The following is a 25,075-nucleotide window of genomic DNA, read 5'->3' as shown; positions in this document are numbered from 1 at the left end:
ACTGGGCCTCCAAGGAGACAGCAGCAGTTCTTCAGGAGAACTCATGCATGAATCCTGGTCATTTCCCAAGATTTTGTCTTCTAGTTGTGGAAGTTAGTTTTCTATTACTATAACAAATATTTGAGATAAACAACTTATAAAGAGAAGATGTTTATGTTGGCTCATAGTTTTAGAGGTTTCAATCCATGATCACTTGGTCATGATGCTTTGATTCTATGGGGAGGTAGCACATCATGGCAGAAGCATAGGTAGAGCAAAACAGCATACTTCATGACTGGGAAACAAAAGAGAGGAAGAAGAGGAAGGGGCTAGAATATCACAGTTCCCCTCAAGGGATGACCTAAATACCTCACACTAAGTTCTTTCTCTCTCTCTCTCTCTCTCTCTCTCTCTCTCTCTCTCTCTCTCTCTGTCTCTCTCTTTCTTTCTTTCTCTCTGTCTCTCTCTGTTTCTCTCTCCCTCTCTCTCCTTTTTTTTTGGGAGGGGGCAATACTGGGTTTGAGCTCAGGGCTTACACTTGTCATCACTGAGAAGATGGGTGTGTGCTATTATGCCCAGGTTTTTTCCATTGAGATGGGGTCTCATAAGGTTTTTGCCCTGGCTATCCTCACACCATCATCATCCCTATCTCAGCCTCCTAAGTAGCCTAGCTTAGGACTACCTCTTAAAGTTTCTACTACTCTCAATAGATTCTCTTTGGGGTCCAAGGTTTCAACACATGGCCTTTGGAGGATAGTCAAGATCCAAACTATATTCATAATACAAATTCTTTCCTACTATTTTTGGATACCTTCTTGTGCTTACCATTAAATGAGGGGACAATTCAAGTTGGGGATTAGGGACCAAAATGGGTTTGCTTTTCATGTAGCATTATTTTCTTAGCTTTGTGTGTGTGTGTTTCTTTGCTTTTTTTGTTTTCTCTTCTAGGCTTTTATAAATTGGAAAGAAGCTAAATTGACTTGGAGTTTTTTCAAACAGTCTTTCTTAAAACAGATTTTGACAGAAGGTAAGTAAAAGGTCACTCTGAGCAGTCATGAGATAATAGTCCAAGTGAAGATATTTCAAAGAACTGCTAATTAACCTTGAATCCAGACCACCTGTCTGCAGCCCTCTTGGGAGAAGACCCTCAGAAATGTTTTTGATTTTGTTTTTAAATAAGGAAAAGAAGACCAACATTTATTATTTAGCTATGTTTAAGTTGACTAATTTTTTTTTTTTTTGGTACTGGAGTTTGAACTCAGGGCCTTACACTTGCTAGGCAGATGCTATACCACTTGAGCCGCTCTACCAGCCCTAAGTTGACTAATTCAAATTTCTTCATAGCCTTATAAAAGATATCTCCCCCTTTATTATGGATGAGGATACTGAGGATGTTTCTTCAGGGTTCTACAGTAATGAGGAACAGCTTAATTGGAATTCATGTTTGTGTCAGTCAGCTTTCTGTTACTGTGACAAAAGTACCTGAGATAATCAACTTTAAAAGGAAGAAATGTTTATTTTGGTTCACTGTTTCAGAGGTTTCAGTCCATGGTCACTTACTCACGCTGTTTTAGGCTTGTGGCAGCACAATATAGCATGGTGTAAGCATGTGGCAGAGGAAGCTTGTTCACCTCATTGCAACTGGAAGCAGAAAGAGCCTGAAAGGGCCAGGCGCTAGTGGCCTATAATCCTAGCTTCTCAGGAGATGAGGAGGATAGCGGTTTGAAGCCAGCCTGGGCAAATAGTTTGGGAGACCCTTTCTCGAAAATACCCATCACAAAAAGGGCTGGTGGAGTGGCTCAAGATTTAGGCCCTGAGTTCAAGCCCCAGTACCTCAAAAAAAAAGAGAGAGAGACAGAGATTGAAAGGGACTGGGGTTCCAATATCTCTTTAAAAGGGGACCTAACTTCCTTAAACTAGTCCCCTCCTAAAGGTTCTACCTCTTCCCAATAGTGTCATGGACTTGCAACCAAACCTTCAACATGCAGATCTGTGGGGGACACTTTGAAACACTTTGATAAAGACCCAAACTACAGCAAAATCTAACTGTAAAACCACATATTATATCATTTTAATAAATATGTTATAAAAATATTATATCAAGCACAAAAACTTGGTAGATAAAACTATCCATATCTTAACTTTTGTATATTTTCTTCTTGTTTTCAAGTGTTTTAAGATCCAGGTCATCATTTTATTTTATTTGTTTATTTATTTATTTTTGTGGTACCGGGCCTTGAACTCAGGGCGTGCACCTTGAGCTATTCCACCAGCCCTTTTTTTGTGTTGGGTTTTTTCGAGATAGGGTCTGGAAAACTTTGCCTGGGTTGGCTTCAGACTGTGATCCTCCTGATCTCTGTCTCCCGAGTAGCTAGGATTATAGGCCACCAGCACCTGGCTCATCATTTTATTTTCTTAAAACAACAATATAGACCTGTGTGATAATTTGGTCAGATTTCTGACTTCTGTTCTTCTAGTTTAACAACTCTAACAGATCTTCTGATAAAGTCCCAGCAGGGAGTTGAAAGTACATCTAGATTTTTGTTTGTTTGTTTTTGTTTTTTTGAGATTGGGTCTCATTGTGTAGCCCAGGCTGGCCTTGAATTCTTGATCCTCCTGTCTCCACTTCCTGACTACTGAGATTATAGGCATGTACCATCACACCTGATTTGACATTTAGTTTTGTTTGTTTAACAAGTTTTTAATTCACTTTATTTTTCTTGTATATAATCCTGTGTTATAATCTGGGTCTTCTGCATGGAGACTCTCGTGTGGATTTCCACAAGATGGTCAATGAATTATTGATAGGGAGACTTGGTGAACATGGTCTCTTTCCAGAGGCTAGTCAGATAGCTATAGGTCTTAAAGATGGCAACAAAGGCGGCCTTGGTAAAGTTGACCAGATGGCAGTGCAGCTCCTGGCCAAAGTGTACAGGCCATTAGCAGCAGCTTTTTGGGGCCAGGAGCTAAGACAGTGCCCGTGCCACAGGAAGCAGGGATGAGGCATACTAGCACAAGACTACAGTGGCCTGTCATCTTGCATGAGACAGTGTGAGGCTTGCCAATCTTGTTCCCTCATAGCCTCTCAGCATAGGGACAATGGAGAACTTAGCCAAAATCATGGCCACTTGGGTGGCAGTGGCTACCCCCTTAGAGTACTTAATGCCCAGGCCAATGTAACCATGATAGTCTCCAGTGGTGACAAATTCTTAAACCCAGTCCTCTAGCCAGTGTCTGCTTCTGCACTGGCATGATCTTCAAAACCTCATCCTTAAGGATGCCCCCAGGAAAAAGTCAGTATTATCTCAGACACCTTGATGGGCAGGGAGAACAGATAGGTCTCCTCCAAGGACTTGATCTTTTGTCCTTGACCAGGTGGCCCAGCTTGGTGATGGGGATCCACTTCATATGTTTGGCCTCTGCCTCATCCCAACCACAGCCATAATGAAGGCCCTGTAGGCCACTGCCAAAGCCTTCATGGATGCTGCCTGGGTCCCCAGGGCCTCAGGGCTCTACTGCACTGGCTTCATCCACCATTTGGTGTTTTTACAGAGAAGAAGCTACATCTAGTTTTATACATTCATGTGTTGGTTTATTTTCACCTAGCTTAAATTCAGAGAATGAGATTGGGATGCAGCTATAAGCTGCTAAAGGTAGTGGTTTCTATATAATACATCTGTATGTTGATACATCTGTATCTGTATTACTGAACAAATTTTGTGGTACTGGGATTTGAACTCAGGGCCTCACATTGCTAGGCAGGCTCTCTACCACTTGAGCCACTCTAGTAGCCCATGAACATATTTTTTAATCTCTTCAAAATTATCTTTTTATTTGCTTATTTATTTCTTGTGTGATACTGGGGTTTGAACTCAGGACCTCACGCTTGGTAGCAAGTGTTTTACCGTTTGAATACCTCCAGTCCCCAAAATTATCTTTTAATTATAAAAGTAGTATAACCTCATCATAAAAATCCCGGAAAATGGAATAAAGTTCTCTGTAGTCCTAGCATCCTAATACAATCACCCTTATTATTATCTTGTTATTTCCATCATCTTTATTTTTTGCTAATCATGTCTCCAAAGGAAAGTAATTTGCCCTGTGCCTTACTTTCTTCATCTATTAAGTGAGAAAGAGAACCAGGAGGTATTTACATGCTTTAGCCTGAGCCTTAACTTTGCCCCTAAAATGAAATTGTTCAGGAGACTTCTGGGTCAGAAGCCTTGGGAGAGCTAAGTTACAAGAACTGAGGTATAAGTTCCTACAGTGCAGGGAATATGCCATTTACCTCTGTCTCCCTGCTGGGCCTGGCACATGATAAGCATTCAGCAAGTATTTATTGATAGAGTAAGAAAAGCAACAATAGAAGGTAACTAATGAAATTGTACATTATGATTGTTAACATTGTTGTTAGAAAAGGAAAATCAATGGAGGAAGTTTTAGAAAGGATATTGTATATATGCTCTCTTTTTCCTCTCAAAAATGTTTTTGTTTTGTTTTGTTTACAGAACTGGGGCTTGAACTCAAGGCCACAGTTTGCTAGGCAGGTACCACTTGAGCCACACCACTCTATTTCCTCCCAAACTTTTAAGGGAAGTTTTAATGAGTTTAAGGGAATGGATCCAATCCAAATATGTCTCTCAACTAGTTTTCTGGATTACAGTTGCTAGACATGTGTTTTCAACAGCAGGTTTAAGTTAGCCACTCACTAAAGCCTCCTGAGCTTGGCCTAAATTTAATGCCAGTGCTTGCTCCATAGTTGGGTCTTCCTGGCCTGGTTGCTTGACTGGCAGAAGGCCATTAGGAACTTCTCAGGGCTTCGATCTCCATGGCAGGGAAATAAGGAAGTGGCCTGACCAGGACCCCCGAGATTCTTTTATCTTTAAAAGCTATAGTTCTAAAACAAAAAGTTGAAATCATTTTTTGTGGTAGTAAAAAATATGTTAGCTCTTCCCTTCTGCCCACATTTCCTGCACGCTGTGTGCCAGGTGCTGAGAATAGAGATGAAAAGCAGGCTGTGGCCTCAAGAAGCTCATACTCATACCAAAGTCACAGACATTGGGTGGTTGTTACAAGACTATGGTGAAGTACTGGGAAATGTTAACACAGTTTCCTGGAACCCTGCTAAGAAGGGACAGAATGACTGGGAGGGGTGTCCTGCCTTCAGGAAGCTTACAGAATGTGAATGAGAGTCTTATTCTGCCAGAAGACAGGAGGGCTATGCAGAAAAGCCATTGTAGGTGGGGAGGATGCCACAACAGGCCCAACCTGACTTGGAGCAGGTAGAGGGCTAAACCCAAGAAGGTAGGGTATAGCGAAAGATGACAATGTGATGGGGTGAGGTTGGTGAAGAGAGGTCAAAAGATAGCTTGAAGTCAATGTATAAAAGCCCTCAAATACAGAATGAAGGAGCCTGGACTTTATGCAAACATTAATTGAGCCATTTGGAGGTATGAAAGACTGTACAGTCATCTCTTGATACCCAGGGAATTGGTTCCAGGACCAATCCTGATTATTAAAATTTAAGGATGCTCAAGTCTCTTATTAAAATGGCTTAATATTTGCATATAACCTAAGCATATTCTTCTGTATGATTTAAATAATTTCTAGATTACTTATAATAGCTAATGCAATGTAAATGTGATATGTCACTGTTATTTTGTTTTGGGTAGGGAGTATTATTAAGAAAAAAAAGACTGTACATACTCAGTTCAGATGCAGTTTTTTTTTCCAAATGTTTTTGATCTGCAGTTGGTTGAATCTTCAGATGCATGAACCCCTAGATGGAGGGCTGACTGTATTTGCAAAAACTGGAACTGGATTGGAGCAACACAAAGATACTGGCCTGGGAGGACCTACAGAGGTCCCTGCCATACATACTTGTCTTATAAGGAGACAAGATCAGAGAGAGGAGAGAATCTTAAGAAAGATGAAATCTGGCCTCTTAATGCTTTCCTTTTTGAATAGATTGCTAGTAGATGAGGGTTTGCCCTTTGGGGCTGTGGGCATTGTTCAGTGCTCTATCTCTGTAGTAGTCAGTGATTTTCATTCATGGATAAGAAAATTTGTGGAAGTATTGTGAGGATAGGAGGTAGGGGTGGGTGTTTAGGCTGCTGTCTGCATTTTGAGTGCATTAGACCAAGTTAGATTTGAGTGATAAACTGAGCTCCAGAGCCTTGCCAGCTAGCTCCCAGGGAGCTTTCTCCACCAGAGAAAGACTTGAACAAGCCTATGCCCACATCATGGACATTTCCTGTCACAGGAAGTTCACACTGTGAGTATCTGACCTCCCTTAAAACTTGGACAACCATTTTCATTATTAACATTTTAGTAATCATCCCTTATTTTTAACTTATTAGACTGGTTTTATTGATTTGTTTGTTTCCTTTAAATTTAACTGACTTGTAAACTTCCTATCAATAAAGCTCTCAATACTTTCCAAATTATTATTGTGAGATCAGCGTTAGGACCAGGAACATGTCTTCAATTGATTATCTGCTTTTTCTCCTTTGAGTGTATTTTTCAACTGGAGCCAGGTATAGTGGTACACATCTGTAATTCTAACGCTTGGGAGGGATGAGGCAGGAGGATCATAAGTTTGAGACTAGATTGGGAGACCCTGTCTCAAAAAACCAGAGTGGGGGAGGGAAGGGAGGGAGAGAGAGAGAGAGAGAAAGAGAGAGAGAGAGAGAGAGAGGGAGGCGGGGAGAGAGAGAATGAATTTATCAGTTGAAAAAGTTGATAGATGGTAAGAGAAAAGGGAACAATAACTTAACGTGCTGATTATTTTGCTTTTCCATTTTTTTTAGGCGAGCGATATGTGATGACATTTTTGAATGTATTAAATTTTGGCGATCAGGGTAAGATGAAATTCTGTAGTATTTTAATTAAAGGCCGATGCTATTAATAGATCTTAATATTTTTCTCTGTATTTTAATACATTTAATGAAAAACTTGAAGGTTATAAGAAATGCAGATAGTATAAAAATGAATTCTGAAGATTGTAAATTGTAGGTTTTTGTAAATGTATGCAGTATATTGACTATGCCCTCTTGTGTGGCTGGAGTGGCAGGTTCTTGTTAGGACCCGCACTCTCTACCCTGCATCCTACAGAGCTCTGGTGCTTATTTGGAGGGATGGGGGTGTGCTAGGAGAGAAGAAAAGAGGCTCACCCTCACAGTCACAAAGGTACCTTTGTGAGATGAGGCTTTCTCAATTTTTTTCACATTTATTTTTAAAATAATACCAAAGTAATGAAAGTTAAAATACAATTTTGTGTAGATGACTGTTATTTTAAAAATGCTAGTAATAAAAGTATCTTGACCATGTCAGTGTCAGTATGCTGGTTGTATGCTATAGTTTTTGCAACATATTAGCATTTAGGGAAAGTGGGTAAAGGGTACATGGGATCTCAATTTCTACATGTGTGGAATCTACATTTTTCTCAAGGTTTAAACTTTTTAAATTTTGGCAGTACTGGATTTGAACTCAGGGCCTTGTGCTTGCTAGACAGGTGTCCCTACTACTTGAGCCATGCCTCCTCCTAACTGTAAACATTTTTTGGTAGTACTGGGATTTGAACTCAGGGCTCCATAGTTGCTAGACAGATGCTCTACTGCTTGAGCCACAACTCCAGTCATTTTTGTTCTGGTTATTAAGAGCTCACATTTTTTACCCAGGATGGCTTCTAGCCATCACTGCAATGATAGGTACATGCCACCACACCCAATTTTTTTCCATTGAGTTAGTGTCTCACAAAATTTTGACTGGCAGGCCTCAAACTGTGATTCTCCCAATCCCAACTTGTAAGCCACCAGTGCCTAGCCTAAACATTTTTTTAACATTTTAAATTAAACATTACATTAAAAAATAATTTTAATATAAGTGCTGTAAAATTGAAAATTGCAAAACTAATATGATTATTGTTTCTTCCTTTTTGTTTTGTAGGTGTATATGATATAGTGAATAATCTTGGCTCCCTTGTGGCCAGGTTAATTTTCCAGCCAATAGAGGAGAGTTTTTATATATTCTTTGCTAAGGTGCTGGAGAGGGAAAAGGGTACCACACTTCAGAAGCAGGTAGTCTTGGTTCTCATGTTATCATCTCTCAAGTGAACCTCCCTCCAATTGCAAGACAAACAAATGTGGAACAGTCTGTTTCCCTTCTGTTTGATCTGCAATTTTCTTTTAGATTTCATTCCTATATCACATTCTGACTAATGGCAGGACCCAGAGTTCACTGCTGTTTTATGACCTTTACCCTTTTTCCTCTTGCTGTCCCTTTTGTCTCACTCCTTTGTCCTTCTATATGAATTTACTCTTGGCCCAGCCCTCTCAGAGCTGTCCAGAGTACAGCACAAATGACCTCCCATGGCCTAGCCCTAGGCATAAGAATGAGGTAGTGTCTCCTATCCTCAGCTTCTCAAGAACCAGAGGATGTTGAGCAAGGGATGGGGAAGAAATGATGTGGTTTTCAGGTTTTGCTCGCTGCACCAATCCTTTAAGCTTTTTAGCATGACTTTGCCATGCCCAGGGCTACATTCTGACCCTGAGAATGTATGTACTGCAGTTGGTCAATACAGAAGAAGAGATTTTAATCCAGGAGCATTTGGTCATAGAAACTGCTTTTTCTAAAACCACTGAAAATGCCTGGCTTTTACTAAAATTAAAAGCAAGCTAGGTTCACCTCTTACATGTCTTAGAAGATATTTCACAAAATATAGTTCATGTATATCTCAAAATGATTTAGGAATATCTTCCTAAGTATACAATGAAAGTAACATCAGAATTTTGAGACATTTGTCAGGAGAAGCAGAAAGCTGGCTAGCATAGATAGATGAAAGTTTGCTGCTCCATTCAAGTATCAAGAGAGCAAAGTGTTTCCTAAGCAGTATTTGAAACAATTTATTCTAAATGAGTTGAAAACTAAATCTGCCCCTCACAGCCTAAGGAAACATGCCCTATTTTTTTTTCCTTCATTTGCTAATTATCATAAAAACAAATACAAACCACAGAAAAGCAGTGAGGTCTTCACTCAGCTGGAAGAGTGAGCTATAAAACAGTAGAGAGAAGTCCAGAGATGAGGGTGTTCCTCAGCTCATGATTCATCCAACTTTCTTCCCTTTCCCCCTGGCTCAGGAGGATGTCACCATGGCTGCTGTGGTTTTGGAGTCCCTACTCAAGCTGGCCCTGCTGGCTGGCCTGACCATCACTGTTTTTGGCTTTGCCTATTCTCAGCTGGCTCTGGATATCTATGGAGGGACCATGCTTAGCTCGGGATCAGGTATGCTCTAGAGTTTTGCTGGATTTACTCTAACTTCTAAACAGAAATAGAAGAGTCTTAGGAAATTCAAGAACATGTGCACCCATAGTTGACCTCTGTATCAGTGCAGGGAGAATTGCCAGGTATCTGGGGCTGTGGGACTATTCTCTCACTTAGACCAACACACATTTAGGGTATAGTCAGAGGGTTGCACCAGGGTGAACAGCTCCCAACTTCACTTGAAGTCGTTGTCACAAATCCTCCCCGCTGTTGGCTTTTGTTTCAGGCCAAAAGTGTGTTTTGCCAAGCATTTGCCCAAGTTCCCTCTGGAGTGAGGGAGGAAGACAGAGAGCAGGCTCTAATGAGTCTCCACTTAGTACTAAACACATCTGAGGATAGTAAATGCCACATGAGTCTCAAGACCTGATGCAAAAAAACCTCTGAAGGATAACCCAGAGTCATTTGCTGAGAATAAAATTGTTCTCAACAAATAAAATGGTATATTTAATCCACTGACTTTTGGTTTTTTAAAAGTATTGAAAGTGTCTAATACTGAAATGCCTCATGCCCAGGCCACTGAGAATCTCACTGCCTTGCTTAGGGACTTCAGTCTGAAAATATGCTGTGCTGTGGGCTGACAGTCCATTTGCAGTATTTTATCTTGGGTTTAGCAAAGGTGTTTTTAATTCCTCAGGTCACTAGACAAGAACCTGAAAGACTGTTGTCTCATCTCAATATAAAGGATGTTGTCAATGCCATTTTACAATGGCATGTTTTAGTCTCCATTATAATGGGACTCAGACTTTTGGTATTAGAGAAAGAAGGGCCAAGTTTCTACACAACAGCAAAGGTCATTAAGTTTGGAGAAACACCTGCTGTGAAGCCAATGAAGTGGTTTGCAGCTCCCTGGGGCTTGTGGTGTGAGAAGAACATTTTCATCAGGCAACTGCAGGGAAGCCTCATTAGGAAGCCATTAGTAAGTTTATGTGCAGAGACTGGGGACTCAGCTGTTTCCTAGAAGCTCTGCCCCTTTAGAAAACAGTCACCAAGGAACAGTCTCTACTACAACAGAATCACAGGAGGTTGCCAAGAGGGGCTGTCCTATTATAACAGTGTTCACCTGGCAGAGTAATTAATCATAGGAGAAATACTACTGTGATTATGTTGTCCTTTTATTCAAGTGAGGTGCTAATGCTGTTTTGAGCATTGATAATTTATCAATTAAAATGTCAGAGTTGATTAAGTTCTAAGGTAAAGTGTTCTGAGTTCATTAATTTTAGACTCAAAAAGTGCTCTCATCTTCAGAGAGCAGTGTCTTGAGAATGGTTCTGATTTCTGTTTCTTGAAAGCATGTGTGGTTTCATATGTTACTGCATTGTCTTCAGGACCGTTGTCTTCTCTTACTTGGTTCAGGGCCTCACTAGCTGTGCCCTGGCAGGGTCTTTTAGCATTTGTTTCCAAGTTATTGTTGCCTCTCACTCTGACCAAACTTCCACTCTCTGTAAAACCCTTTGGCTTCTGGGTAGGGTCAGTGCCTCTCTACATGGTGCCTGCTGGCTTCCCCGGTTCCACACCACCTCTCCTCTCCTTGCTCACCCCTGTCTCACTGGACTAGTGCTATGTATCCAAATGCTTTTACTGTGCCAGGAAACACAAACACCACTGCTGTCCCCCAACCCACCCCAACAATATTTTTTGATCACCTAAATACTTTGCTAAACTTGACTTTGTCCAAAAAGACTTCCTGGACTAATCAGGAAAAAATAGCAACTCTCCATAGCTCAGCCTATCACTTTATTTACTTATTTAGGGGCTGAGAATTAAACCCAGACCCTTGCAAATGCTGAGCATGCACTTTACCACCGAGCTACATCTCCAACCTCAGCCCCAGCACTTTAGAAGTTTTTGTTTTGTTTTGTTTTTGTGAGGTGCTTCATATTGAACCCAGGGCCCAGGGCCTTGGGCATGCTAAGCAATTGCTGTAACTTTGAGCTACAATCCCAACCTTTTTTTCTGTACTAGGGTTTGAACTCAGGGCCTCACACTTGCTTGGCAGGAACTCTGCTTGAGCCACTCTGCCAGCCCTTTTTTGTGTTGAGTATTTTTGATAGGATATCACAAACTATTTGCTCAGGCTGGCATCAAACTCTGATCCTCCTGATTTTTGCCTCCTGAGTAGCTAGTATTACAGATGTGAGCCACTGGTGCCCAGCAGCGCTTGGTTTTTTTGAGACAGTCTTGCTATGTAACTTCAGCTAGCCTTGAATTCACTATGTAGCCCAAGCTGGCCTCAAAATGGCTGCCCTATTAGTGTTCCTTTTGTAATTTTGTGGCTGTCATAATGCAGGATAAGAGTCCCACAGCACAGAGCCCTTTCATATTAAACAGCTTTCATAACCCTGTATGAGTTAAAAATTCTGAGACTGAGAACTTCAGTCTCCCTTTTCTTTCAGTGGCTAAGTTTTTTTCTTTACTGATGCATAATTTACATGAAGTAAAACACTGTTCTCTTAAGAGTACAGTTTGATGAGTTTTGACAAATACATATACTCAATGTAACTACCATCCAGATGCAGATATAGAACATTTCCATTATGCCCAGAAAGTCCCAGGACCCTTCCCAGTCCACTACTGCCCCCTTTCATCAGAGGCAATCACTGTTTTGATTTCTATTGCCATAGATTAGTTTTTTGTTTTTTTGGAGGTGCTGCATCAGGGCTTTGCTCATGTTAGGCAAGTGCTCTCTATCACTGAGCTTCATCCTCAGCCATAGGATTGCTTTTATTTTTTCAAAACATTTTTATTAGTATATGATAGTTGTATGGGGGGTTTCATTGTGACATTTCCGTATATACATATATTGTACATAGTATTGCTTTTTAAAAGAATTTCAGGTCAGGGAAATTATACAGTGTGTATACTTTGGGTCTGGCTTCTTTCCTTCAATGTAATGTTTTTGAGATTCATCCATGCATGATCAGTAGGGTTTTGGTTTTTTTTTCTCTTTTCTTGTTGAAAAGTATTCCTTTGAATGGATGCCCCATGGTTTATCATTTCTTTTATTGATGGTCGGTTTAGACTATTATGAGTAAAGTCACTACAGATGTTATTGTAACAGTATTTTTGTTAACATATGCATCCATTTCTGTTGGATGTACACCTAAGGTGAAATTGCTGGATCCTAGGTTAGATGAAGTTTTGGTTTATTAGAAACTGCTTGTCCATTCTTTGATAATAGTCCTCTTAAAATAAGGGATTAATCCCATTGGTAAGGCTCTTATTCTCTGGTCTTCATATTTTTCCAAAGCTTATTATTAGCTATAGAACTCTATCACTTTGTTTTAGAAGAAAGTACAACATTAGGGGCTCTGGTTCTCACTGTGTATTGTGAGTATTCTGTCTCAGTAATTGCCTGCTTGTCCTGGGCCCTGGGCTGTTCCTGAAGGTTTTTTTCTTTGGAACTGCTCACCTGAGATTCTCTTAATATGCAAGGTGTCTTTGAGTGCTCATAGCTGGCCTTTTCATGCTGATTTTAAAAGTGGGCAGATTTGCTAGCTGGCCAGATAAGCTTTTAGTTGTTCAGCAAGAGATCTGTACATTTATTCATAACTATTCTTTTGTTTTTAGCTGATTATTTTAGTCAGTGCCATGGAATGCTTGAATCCTCCAGTAATGGGAATGCAGTCTGCTCCTTGATACCAGCAGGTTCTATGACCCAGTTCTGGTGTTCTCTGAATCTCCTATTTGGACTCTTGAGTCTCTGTGGATTATTTCCTTATAGGTCCTGTTTTGCTGCGTTTCTACTGTCTTTATGTCTTACTGCTTGCCATCAATGGAGTAACTGAGTGTTTTACCTTTGCTGCAATGACCAAAGAGGAAGTTGACAGGTAAGTAACCTAGAAGGTACACCTTTAATCATGGCCTTTGACCAAAATGAAGTAAGTTACTAATCCTTTTCTTTTCATTATGAACATTGATTTACCTATGACTTTCTCAGAAGCTACACTATATTACTAGTGTGGTACCTCCCTGGGACCTCTGTTGCACTGGCACCATTCTGTTCATGCTCCCCATGGGAGGGCTGTGAGGCAGCAAGTTTGTCTGATTCCCTTCTAGAGGGAAAAATATCATCCCTGAGAATCATGTTTGTCCAGCTGTGCAGGGTCAGGCATAGGACAAGCTAGACTTCCGTTCTTCTGTCTCCTTGCCCAACCCCCTAAAAGTGGTCCTTAACTCCAGGGGGTTACCATGGAGCTTCTTCAAGATGCAGATTTCTGCCTCTGAGAAGCAGATCCATAGGTCTCTGAGAATCTCAGGGATTCTGTGATAACGCTCCACAGAGGAAGGCCCAAATGCACATACACATTTTGCCATAATTTTTTCTTGTCTTTTGACCTTATGTTGGCACATAAACAGTCAGTGCCATCTTTTCATGACTGCAGAGGATTCGTTGTATGGCTGTGCCTAGATGTATTCAATTAACAACCGCTAGGGGATGCTTCAGTTGGTCCTGCAGTCGATACCCTTGACCATCCATCTTTTAAGTCCAGTATCTTCTTTGGACCATGGAGAAATGAGCACTCAAATAATTTGACATGCACCTGGAATCCCAGCACTCAGAAGGCTGAGGCAGGAGGATCATGAGTTCGAGGCCAGCCAGAGCTACATAGTAAGACCCTGTCTCAAAAATAAAATAAATAAATAAATAAAATAAATGAATGAATAAATAAATAAATGCTTATATTAACCAAACGTTATAATGATTGTCACTAATTATTCATTTTGCTTTGATTTTTAAAGTGGTATTTTAATTGTATCTTTAACTTTTTCATTTTTTCCTGAAGTGGATTATGCCTTTAAGAGTGACTTGTGAGCTCTGGTAAATTCAACAGTCCTTTTCTAGTGAATGACAGTGGGCTTCATCCTTATCAGCTCCTCCCAGATGGCCATAGCAAAGAAGCTGCACTTGCAATTGTTCCTGCTTTAAGTAGCAAGAATTAGCTATTGGTTTCATTCACTACTGCCATTTTACCTGGAGTGGGGTGAGGATGACTTTGAAAGTTTGTGAGCCTATGGCTTAAACTCCAAGGACTGGTATAGTAGTTCTTTCTGAGATAGTATTTGGGGAAAAAATAATATTATATATCTCTGCTTCTTTTTGGAAAAAGGTTATTGATTGATTAATAGTTACTAAAAAACTTCCCTGTGGAGGTTTTGTGCCCTATGGGCTTTCGTACTTCTACTACTCATTAAGAGATTCTCTGGTGAGAAGCAGATAAACTCCCTCCCTAGAATTCTGCATGAAATCATAACTCTCCTGTTGGAGTACAGTATGTTGTGAGTGTGGGGGAGTATTCTTACCATGTACTTTGATAAAGTGTATTGCAGTAGCCCAAGGATATTCAGAGACACAGTGGCTTTCTTACTACCCATCATGTGCAGGGACTCAGAGGCTACCTAAGCCCAGGTTGGGGACCTAAAAGGTTTGGTTTCCTCAACAACAGTATATTTAAAGCATACCTGCTATGAGCTAGGCAGAAATCAGATGCTGGCTATACTGTACCTTTTTGAAGGACTATGGCAGTTATTTTATGAGGCTCAGTTCCTTCCTTTGCAGATAGCTGAAGATGACTAAGTGATGTGCTGCTTTGAAGTCAAAGTGAAAGGAGTAGCAAGCATAATCATTCAGTTCCAGAATCCAAAGAGCCCTAGAGATTTAGAGAACTGAAGAAGGATGTGTAAGAGTCTGGAAAATGCCAGAGGAGATCCAGCCTTTGTTCACTATTCACATTTCATTCTGGAGGCTGGTCATTTTGCGTGAGGTCTACTGCCCAAGGTTGTGATGTGCTTCATTTCCCAAGGGAAGCAACATGAGGTGCTGAAGCTTAGGGGCCAGAAGTCAGGTTGGCCAGCAGCACAGCAACTAAGAGATAGCATAGATAAATAGGACTTCATAAAACTAAAAAGCTTCTGCTCAATAAAAGAAATGGTCTCTAAACTGAAGAGAACACCCACAGAGTGGGAGAAAATATTTGCCAGCTATACATCAGACAAAGGACTGATAACCAGAATATAATATATAGGGAACTTAAAAAACTAAATTCTCCCAAAATTAATGAACCAATAAAGAAATGAGCAAGTGAACTAAACAGAACTTTCTCAAAAGAAGAAATTCAAATGGCCAAAAACCAAATGAAAAAAGGCTCACCATCTCTAGCAATAAAAAATAAAATAAAATAAAGGGGTGAGATTACACCTCACCCCTATTAGAATAGCCATCATTTTTTTTTCATTTTTCTTTTATTATTCATATGTGCATACAAGGCTTGGTTCATTTCTCCCCCCTGCCCCCACCCCCTCCCTTACCACCCACTCCACCCCCTCCCGCTCCCCCCCTCAATACCCAGCAGAAACTATTTTGCCCTTATCTCTAATTTTGTTGTAGAGAGAGTATAAGCAATAATAGGAAGGAACAAGGGGTTTTGCTGGTTGAGATAAGGATAGCTATACAGGGCATTGACTCACATTGATTTCCTGTGCGTGGGTGTTACCTTCTAGGTTAATTCTTTTTGATCTCACCTTTTCTCTAGTACCTGTTCCCCTTTTCCTATTGGCCTCAGTTGCTTTAAGGTATCTGCTTTAGTTTCTCTGCATTAAGGGCAACAAATGCTAGCTAGTTTTTTAGGTGTCTTACCTATCCTCACCCCTCCCTTGTGTGCTCTCGCTTTTATCATGTGCTCATAGTCCAATCCCCTTGTTGTGTTTGCCCTTGATCTAATGTCCACATATGAGGGAGAACATACGATTTTTGGTCTTTTGGGCCAGGCTAACCTCACTCAGAATGATGTTCTCCAATTCCATCCATTTACCAGCGAATGATAACATTTCGTTCTTCTTCAGGGCTGCATAAAATTCCATTGTGTATAGATACCACATTTTCTTAATCCATTCGTCAGTGCTGGGGCATCTTGGCTGTTTCCATAACTTGGCTATTGTGAATAGTGCCGCAATAAACATGGATGTGCAGGTGCCTCTGGAGTAACAGTCTTTTGGGTATATCCCCAAGAGTGGTATTGCTGGATCAAATGGTAGATCGATGTCCAGCTTTTTAAGTAGCCTCCAAATTTTTTTCCAGAGTGGTTGTACTAGTCTCCATTCCCACCAACAGTGTAAGAGGGTTCCTTTTTCCCCGCATCCTCGCCAACACCTGTTGTTGGTGGTGTTGCTGATGATGGCTATTCTAACAGGGGTGAGGTGGAATCTTAGTGTGGTTTTAATTTGCATTTCCTTTATTGCTAGAGATGGAGAGCATTTTTTCATGTGTTTTCTGGCCATTTGAATTTCTTCTTTTGAGAAAGTTCTGTTTAGTTCACGTGCCCATTTCTTTATTGGTTCATTAGTTTTGGGAGAATTTAGTTTTTTAAGTTCCCTGTATATTCTGGTTATCAGTTCTTTGTCTGATGTATAATTGGCAAATATTTTCTCCCACTCTGTGGGTGTTCTCTTCAGTTTAGAGACCATTTCTTTTGATGAACAGAAGCTTTTTAGTTTTATGAGGTCCCATTTATCTATGCTATCTCTTAGTTGCTGTGCTGCTGGGGTTTCATTGAGAAAGTTCTTACCTATACCTACTAACTCCAGAGTATTTCCTACTCTTTCTTGTATCAACTTAAGAGTTTGGGGTCTGATATTAAGATCCTTGATCCATTTTGAGTTAATCTTGGTATAGGGTGATATACATGGATCTAGTTTCAGTTTTTTGCAGACTGCTAACCAGTTTTCCCAGCAGTTTTTGTTGAAGAGGCTGCTATTTCTCCATCGTATATTTTTAGCTCCTTTGTCAAAGATAAGTTGCTCATAGTTGTGTGGCTTCATATCTGGATCCTCTTAGAATAGCCATCATTAACAACACCACTAACAACAGGTGTTGGCGAGGATGCGGGGAAAAAGTAACCCTCTTACACTGCTGGTGGGAATGTAAACTAGTACAGCCACTCTGGAAAAAAATTGGGAGGCCACTTAATAAGCTAAACATTGATCTACCATATGATCCAGCAATACCACTCTTGGAGATATACCCAAAAGACTGTGACTCCAGAGGCACCTGCACGCCCATGTTTATTGCAGCACTATTCACAATAGCCAAGTTATGGAAACAGCCAAGATGCCCTACCACTGATGAATGGATTAAGAAAATGTGGTATCTATACACAATGGAATTTTATGCAGCCATGAAGAAGAACGAAATGTTATCATTCGCTGGTAAATGGATGGAATTGGAGAACATCATTCTGAGTGAGGTTAGCCTGGCCCAAAAGACCAAAAATCGTATGTTCTCCCTCATATGTGGACATTAGATCAAGGGCAAACACAACAAGGGGATTGGACTTTGAGCACATGATAAAGTGAGAGCACACAAGGGAGGAGTGAGGATAGGTAAGACACCTAAAAAACTAGATAGCATTTGTCGCCCTCAACGCAGAGAAACTGAAGCAGATATCTTAAAGCAACTGAGGCCAATAGGAGAATGGGACCAGGAACTAGAGAAAAGGTTAGATCAAGAAGAATTAACCTAGAAGGTAACACACATGCACAGGAAAGCAATGTGAGTCAACTCCTTGTATAGCTATCCTTATCTCAGCTAGCAAAAATCCTTGGTCCTTTCCTATTACTGCTTATACTCTCTCTTCAACAAATTAGAGATGAGGGCAAAATAGTTTCTGCCGGGTATTGAGGGGGTGAGGGGGAGGGAGGGGTGGAGGGGTCAGGGAGGAGGTGGGGGAAGGGGGAAAAATGACCCAAACATTGTATGCACATATGAATTAAAAATAAAAAAGGTTGGAATGTTGGGTCACTCCTTGAGCAGGTTCCTTAGCCTCTCTGTGCTAGTTGCCTTGTCTCTGAAACAAATCCAAGTTCCACAGTACAAGGGTCATGTGTATTTGTTTACCATTGTGTCCCCAACATTCCTCATGGGGCCTCTCATGAGGAATTAGCATCTAATATATAACTATTATCCAGGTCACATTCTTGTGCCTCATATGGGAACTTGGGTTAAACAGGATTTTTATGTGCTTTGATTATAAAGTATCAACTAATCAACTACTATCCTTAAAAAAAACATAAATATAGCCAGGTGCCAGTGGCTTGCTCATGTAATCCTAGCTACACAGGAGGCAGAGATCAGGAGGATTGTGGTTCAAAGCCAGCCTTGGCAAATATTTCGTGAGACCCTATCTCAAAAAAAAAAAAAAATCACAAAAATAGGGCTGGTGGAGTGGCTCAAATTAGAGGCCCTGGGTTCTAACCCCAGTGTTGAAAAAAAGCAAAAGCAAAAACCATAAATATCTCTGCTTGTTTTCTTACTCTTCTGTATATGGGTGAAGAACACAGTGACATTTCTATGTTAACTATGTGTTATAAAAACTGTGTTATAAAAACTCGAGCTATAGTCAGGTATGATAGCACACACCTATAAGCCCAGCAATCAAGTAGAGGCAGGAGGATCATGAGTACAGGCCAGCCTCTTGGAGCAGTAAAATACTCTTTCAAAAAACTAAGAGTTGGAAATATAGTTCTTAATGAGCATGCACAATGTTCTGAGTTCAACCCACTAGTACTGGAAACAACAAAAACTATGGAAACTCAGCAGGAGTTAAGGGAATTCAGAGGTTCTTTAGTTGAGTCGATGTTCATGAAACACTGTTTTGCAATGGTCTTGTCTTGGGGCAAGGTACCCACTGCCCTGGTTTGCTTGTCTCCCTCTCCCCAGGTACAATTTTACGATGCTAGCACTGTCCTCTTCATTCCTGGTGTTATCCTATCTCCTGACCCGTTGGTGTGGCAGTGTGGGCTTCATCTTGGCCAACTGCTTTAATATGGGTATTCGGATCACACAGAGCCTTCGTTTCATCCACCACTACTACCAAGGGAGCCCCCATAGGCCCCTGGCTGGTCTGCTCCTGTCTCCAGTCCTCCTTGGCGTATTTGCCCTCAGTGGTGGGATTACTGGTATTTCAGAGGTAAGATTTCCTGCAGCCTTCACACCACATGCTTCTGTGGGCTGTTCACTGTCCATCCCTCTAGGTTTTCCTTCTTGCCCTGCCTGAACCCAAACACTGGACAAGTGTTTGCTGCCTCCTGCCCTTCCCCAGGCCTCTAGGGTAGCACCATATGCACATATGGCACCAGTGGAAGAGAGTAGCCCTCCCCAGCCTAGTTGTCATGTCTTTTTTTCATCTTGGAAGCTGGAGTATTATCACTGTCTCTGGCTAGTCTAAGAGAACGGGGATCTAGACCAAGGAGTTGGCAATGACAGTCATTTCTTTCCCCAGGTATTCCTCTGCTGTGAGCGGGGCTGGCTTGCCAGGCTGGCCCACATTGTTGTGGGTGCTTTCTGTTTAGGAGTGACTCTTGGGACAGCATTTCTCACAGAGACCAAGCTGATCCACTTTCTCAGGACTCAGTTGAGTGTGCCCAGACTCAATGACAAAATGACATGACCTCAGTGATGCCTTGATACTTATGGTATCTGGACTCGCAGTGGGGAAGTTCTTGGGCATAACACATCACTGCAAAAAGCCTTGTTGGAGGGTCTATTGTGGAATGAGAGCCACCTAGGAGGTGAGAGCCTTGGATGAAACACTGACTGTCCACTTGAAGTCTTTTATCCAAAAGAAGATTGTCCTTTTAAAGTGAAGACCAAAAATCCCTTTTAAAATACAGTTTAGCAGCAAAGATGGCTGAAGATGTGTTCAAGTGATGACTTTGCCTCTACCCACAGCATGTCCCAGGCCATGTAATAGAGCTCTTTTCTCTGACCTTCAAAATAAAAATGCAGTTTAGCTTAGCGCTAGTGGCTCACACCTGTAAACCTAGTTAATTGGGAGGCTGAGATTGGGAGTGTCTTATAGTTGGAAATAGTTCTCAAGACCCATTTCCAAAATAACCAGAGCAAAAATGGACTGGAGCTGTGGCTATACTGGTAGAGCACCTGCTTTGCAAGTGTGAAGCCCTGGGTTCAAACCCCAGTCCTGTCAAAAACACAGAAACAAAAAAATAAAATAGTTTTTTTTTCATCATTTTGTTCTTTTTTCCTTTTTTACTAATGTATTTATTCCTTTTGGGTGCCACTGACCTGCAAAGCCACATGCTCCTACAAATTATTTCTTAGATGTTAATAGTTAATGACCATTTGGCCAAGAAAAAGAGATTTAGCCATTTACTCTTCATGGGAATGTTTAGTTTCTTCTTTAAAAGAAGGAAGGGTGTCTGATGTTACACACCAAACAAAGGTATACCCTGGGAATTGTGGCTCTCCCTGTGTGTCAAGACTATGGTCAAGAAAAACTCAGGAAAAAAAAAAAAAAGGAAAAATGTTAGTGAGAAATCCAAGATGCCAACATGAAGCTTTTCAGATCACATTTCCCAGGGTGAGTTAGGAAGGATTTTTTCTGTCCTGGGCATACTGTATCCTTAGCCTGTTCATGCTTTCCCTAGCATGGGCCCTCAGATTTGTTGATTGGAGTGGAAGTGAAAGCTGGATCTGACCTCCTAAAAGTGGGGGGCTTTGGTGAAAACTAATCCAGTGTGAGCTTTGTCCCCTGAAGAAAATGATGCTTTGTAGCTTTCTGTGTATGGAAACTGCACAGCTGTTGACTAAAGTTGCATAGATGTCTCTTTTTATCTTCCTAATAAAATAGGATAAATATGCATATCACTAAATCAGACCTTCTAACTGACCCATTCATTTTCAGCACTGGGCAGTACAACCATATTCCAACCCACAAACGAGTGGCAGGAGTGGGGATGTGAGCTTCCACATAAAGCAGCTTCCTGCACCTATACCTTGCAAGCACCGTTCTAGGTTGTAAAGTGTTTTTCTTTTTTCATTAATGTGTCCTTTTGAATATGGTTGCCATTTGTACCTGCATGTACATACTATATTAATAGTTAATAATTCTTTGGCCCAATGTTCCCAAATCTTCCTCTAGAGAGAAGGCCAGTGAGGGCAACTGGTATCATACAGTAAAATTCGTGCATTTGCCTGGTGCTGATGGCTCATGCCTGTAATCCTAGCTACTTGGGAGGCAGTGATCAGAAGGATCGAGGTTCAAAACCATCCCAGGCAAATAGTTAATGAGACCCTATCTCGAAAATACCCAACACAAAAATGGGCTGGTGGAGTGGCTCAAGTGGTAGAGCACCTGCCTAGCAAGCCTGAGGTCCTGAGTTCAAACCCCAGTATTGCTAAAAAAAAAAAAAAAAAGCATGTATTTAAACCCACTTGCCTGGAGCTGGTACCAAGATGCCAGGGATCAAGACCTGCCAGCACACCAAGACTGGGGCCCAATTACCTTGACATGTTTTTGTTGTTTTAGTACTAGGGGTTGAACTCAGGGCTTCGTACATGCTACAAAAGCACTGTGCCACTAAGCTACTCCCTAGCTCCTTTTTAAAAATTTTATTTTGAGACAGGGTCCCACTATGTTTCCCAGACTGACTTTGAACTTGCTATTCTCCTGTCTCAGCCTCCCAAGTAGCTGAAATTATAAGCATATGCCACCATGCCAGGCTACCTTGACATGTTTTTATCTATTTAGAGGGAGGCTTCTCCGTACCAATTACTAAATGCAAGCTGTTCTGAGCAATTAGTGGCCCTCCAAAAGCATGGCTTCAGTTGTGGTTTTGAAAGACTAGGGCCAGGCTAGCTCAGAAAAATGGATTGTCCCATGGGGTACTGTGGGTGACACAGAAAACAGCTCTTCCTCCCATATCTATTTTCTGTCCCTTGGATACACAGTTCTCACAAGCTTCTTCTCCTACTACTGACTACCCCGCTTTGTCCCCAGAACCCTGCCAAACCACCCCATGCTCACTTGACCCCAATTAGACTGCCTTCCTCATAATCACCTCAATAAGGTTCTTTAGGAATGTAGGTTCCCAGAACCCACTCCACACCTTCAGAATCTGGGCTTCTGGAATTAGCTTTTTTGGCAAGCCCATACAATGGGTGCTACCAAGCTTGGCCCAATCTTGTCATCCTTTTTAGCAGTAGACCCAGGACCAGTCATGCCTATGCCACAATATGTGTTCTCTGCTCCAGGCATGAGTAGCCTTGTGACTGTCTGGGACAAATTTGTCTTGGGCCAAATTTTGAGGGAACCACATTTTTGTCCTTAAGTACCACTTAAAGTTTACGAGGTTACTTATCCATGGGAACAAGTCTCTACTTTTATTTTTTAAGTGGTACTGGGGTTTGAACTCAGGGCTTTGAGCTTGCTTGGCAGGCCATAGAACAAGTCTCTAAGGTGCATCTTTTTGTAAAAGGAAGAAAGAGCCAGGTGCAGTGGCTTACACCTGTAATCTAGTTACTTAGGAGGTGAAGATTGGTAGGATCACAGTTCAAGGCCAGCTTGGGCAAAAAGTTCTTGAGACATCCAGCTCAACCAATAAAGACTGAGCATGGTGGTACACACCTGTCATCCCAGCTATGTGGGAAGCATAAATAGGATGATGGGCCAGGCTGCCTGGGTATAAATTTGAGACCCTATTTGAAAAATACCTAAAAGCAAAAACAGTGCCTGCCTGGAAAGTGCAAGACTTTGAGTTCACTTTGGTGGTGAGACTAACAGTATTGCTGGCTTTCTGTTCTCCTCTGGTCACCTCAGACTTAGGTTGGAGTCCCTCAGTGAAGGATATTGTTATGCTACTTAATGTTCTACAGTAACTCTGCTCTGAAGGTGTTGTCTACTCTGCCCTGTTCCCCGCCACTTCCCAGCATATTGCTAGCACAACCCTTCCTTCTGTCATTTTTCTTTAATCATGTATTCATGTTGCAAGTTTCATGTCAGTGCCCTTATTTAAAAAGGAATAAATTATTTTCTTCACCTTTTGAACTCAGGGCCTACATCTTGAGCCACTCTACCAGCCCTTTTTTTGTGAAGGGTTTTTTTCAAGATACAGTCTCACAAACTATTTGCCTCTGCTGGCTTCAAACTATGATCCTCCTGATCTCTGCCTCCAGAGTAGCTAGGATTATAGACATGAGCCTTTGGCTCCCAGCTTGCCTGTTTCTTGGTTGTTTTTGTTTTTATTCAGCCTTTTTTTATGGGTCAGAGTGAGTTTTCAGTAGAGTAGGGGTGTCTGGGACAGCCCTTTCACCTTCATATCTTCCTCAGTCAGGTGATAGGATTTGCTTTCATTGGGTTCAAAGGTTGTTATTCCAGAATTAGAGGACAGTTGCGCTGGTGGAGTCCCTCAAGTGGTAGTGTGCCTGCCTAGCAAGGACAAGGCCCTGAGTTCAAACTCCAGTTCTGCCAAAAATTCAAAAATAGAATTAGAGCACGCTAGAAATTTAAATCCCACATAGGACTCCTGACTCATTCACATGAAAATATGTGCTAATCCCGTCAGTTTTGTTTTTATTGTTTTTTTTTTTTTTTTTTTTTTTGTGGGACTGGTATGATTCAGTTCCAGCAGGGAAATCAGGAGAGTTTGATCCCTGACCTAGTCTGGGAAGTCACAAGTGGAAATGGGCTGTGCCCATTCTATTCTGTAGTAGGGACTAGAGAATAGAAAGAGAGCAGGGGAAACCTTTTACATCCTTTCAAACCCCTGATCCTTTTCTTTTTTTGAAGATAGGATCTCACAAACTATTTGCCTGGGGCTGTCTTCAAACTCTTAGTCCTCCTGGTCTCTGCCTCCTGAGTAGCTAGGATTACAGGTGTGAGCCTATAATTAAAAGTAGGATTACAGGTGTGAGCACCTGGCTCAAACCTCTGATCTTTGAGGAGGCCAGGTAGAGGCAAAGGAGGTGAGCCTTTGACACTGGTGGCCAAGTGAGGAGGGTGTGCATGGGGCTTACTGGTGTGGAGAGCTCCCAGGAACTCAGTCTTGAGAACCTTTGAGAGCTAACCTACAGGCTCAGGATGCCACTTGCATGATGTTCTCAGTGGCTCTTGAGGAGAGTTCTAGAAGCTAGGAGGCCTGTAGAATCTGTCAGAAAGGAGCAGATTTGGAAAGAAAATAAGCTGAGGCACAACTGTCAGGGATTCTATAGAAACTTTGCAAAGACAATGAAAACAGAACTGAGAAGAGCAACTGAACAAGAGTACTACTCTAAAATACAGCGTTCATTTGGTGAATATTCCATGTGTATCCAGGAATTGATTGAGACTTGTGTATATAATTTGGAAATAAGATTTCTGAGCCAATACAAATGCAGAAGAAAAATGATTTGTTTTACTATTATCTACCATTCCTGAGTGAATTAGCCCTTAATGCGGTAAATATTTCATTTGCTAATTACTTTCAAAGGTAGCAAAAAAGGTGCTTTATTTAAAGAATTGGGAGAAAGAAAACTCATTGCTTTGCATTATCAGTCAGTCCCCAATTACCTTGGTATTATCAGTCCCCCTATTAAGCATCAATTGTTTTTAACCAGAACTGTCTGGGTGTATATCAGAACAAAATGGGAAAAATGGACTCTTAATGCATTTAGGAGCTAATGAAGAAAGTCTTATAAATACTTCTTCACTGTCCTTCAGATGAATGATCAGGAGTTGCTGGGTGTCCCTGTCCTAAAATGCAATTGGTTCTTTGCCTGCCAACTTGGAAGTGTGGCTTAAATTGAAGGTACTTCAGGTAAGATGTAGGCAGTTGGGTCTTTCCATTCCATAATAGGTCTTTAGCAGCAGAGTAAGTGTGTCCAGAATTGTCCCAACCTTGGCTGCTCCTGCAACGCTCTCATTTTTGGAGACCCCCACTACCCTTCTAGCTTGTCAAACCTATTACAGCATACTGTGTCACACACAACAAAAGCTGTTGGGGGCTA

The 25,075-nt window shown here is 41.3% G+C and overlaps 1 protein-coding gene across 1 annotated transcript in view; it reads left to right on the top strand.

Annotated features, from left to right (window-relative positions):
• Positions 1–20,321, top strand: part of Rft1 (RFT1 glycolipid translocator homolog) — a 40,945-nt gene extending 20,624 nt beyond the window's left edge. The window contains exons 7-13 of the mRNA XM_020175252.2: positions 928–1,006; positions 6,789–6,839; positions 7,927–8,057; positions 9,117–9,261; positions 13,022–13,127; positions 19,013–19,262; positions 19,575–20,321. Of these exons, the coding sequence (XP_020030841.2) occupies positions 928–1,006; positions 6,789–6,839; positions 7,927–8,057; positions 9,117–9,261; positions 13,022–13,127; positions 19,013–19,262; positions 19,575–19,742 (930 nt within the window). The 3' untranslated portion in view covers positions 19,743–20,321. The remainder of the gene's footprint in view (positions 1–927; positions 1,007–6,788; positions 6,840–7,926; positions 8,058–9,116; positions 9,262–13,021; positions 13,128–19,012; positions 19,263–19,574) is intronic.
• Positions 20,322–25,075: the final 4,754 nt, after the last annotated feature.

The sequence above is a fragment of the Castor canadensis genome, chromosome 10, assembly GCF_047511655.1.
Source record: "Castor canadensis chromosome 10, mCasCan1.hap1v2, whole genome shotgun sequence".
Classification (NCBI taxonomy): domain Eukaryota; kingdom Metazoa; phylum Chordata; class Mammalia; order Rodentia; family Castoridae; genus Castor; species Castor canadensis.
The sequence above is the reverse complement of the archived record's forward strand: the minus strand, read 5'-3'. Positions and strand labels throughout refer to the sequence as shown.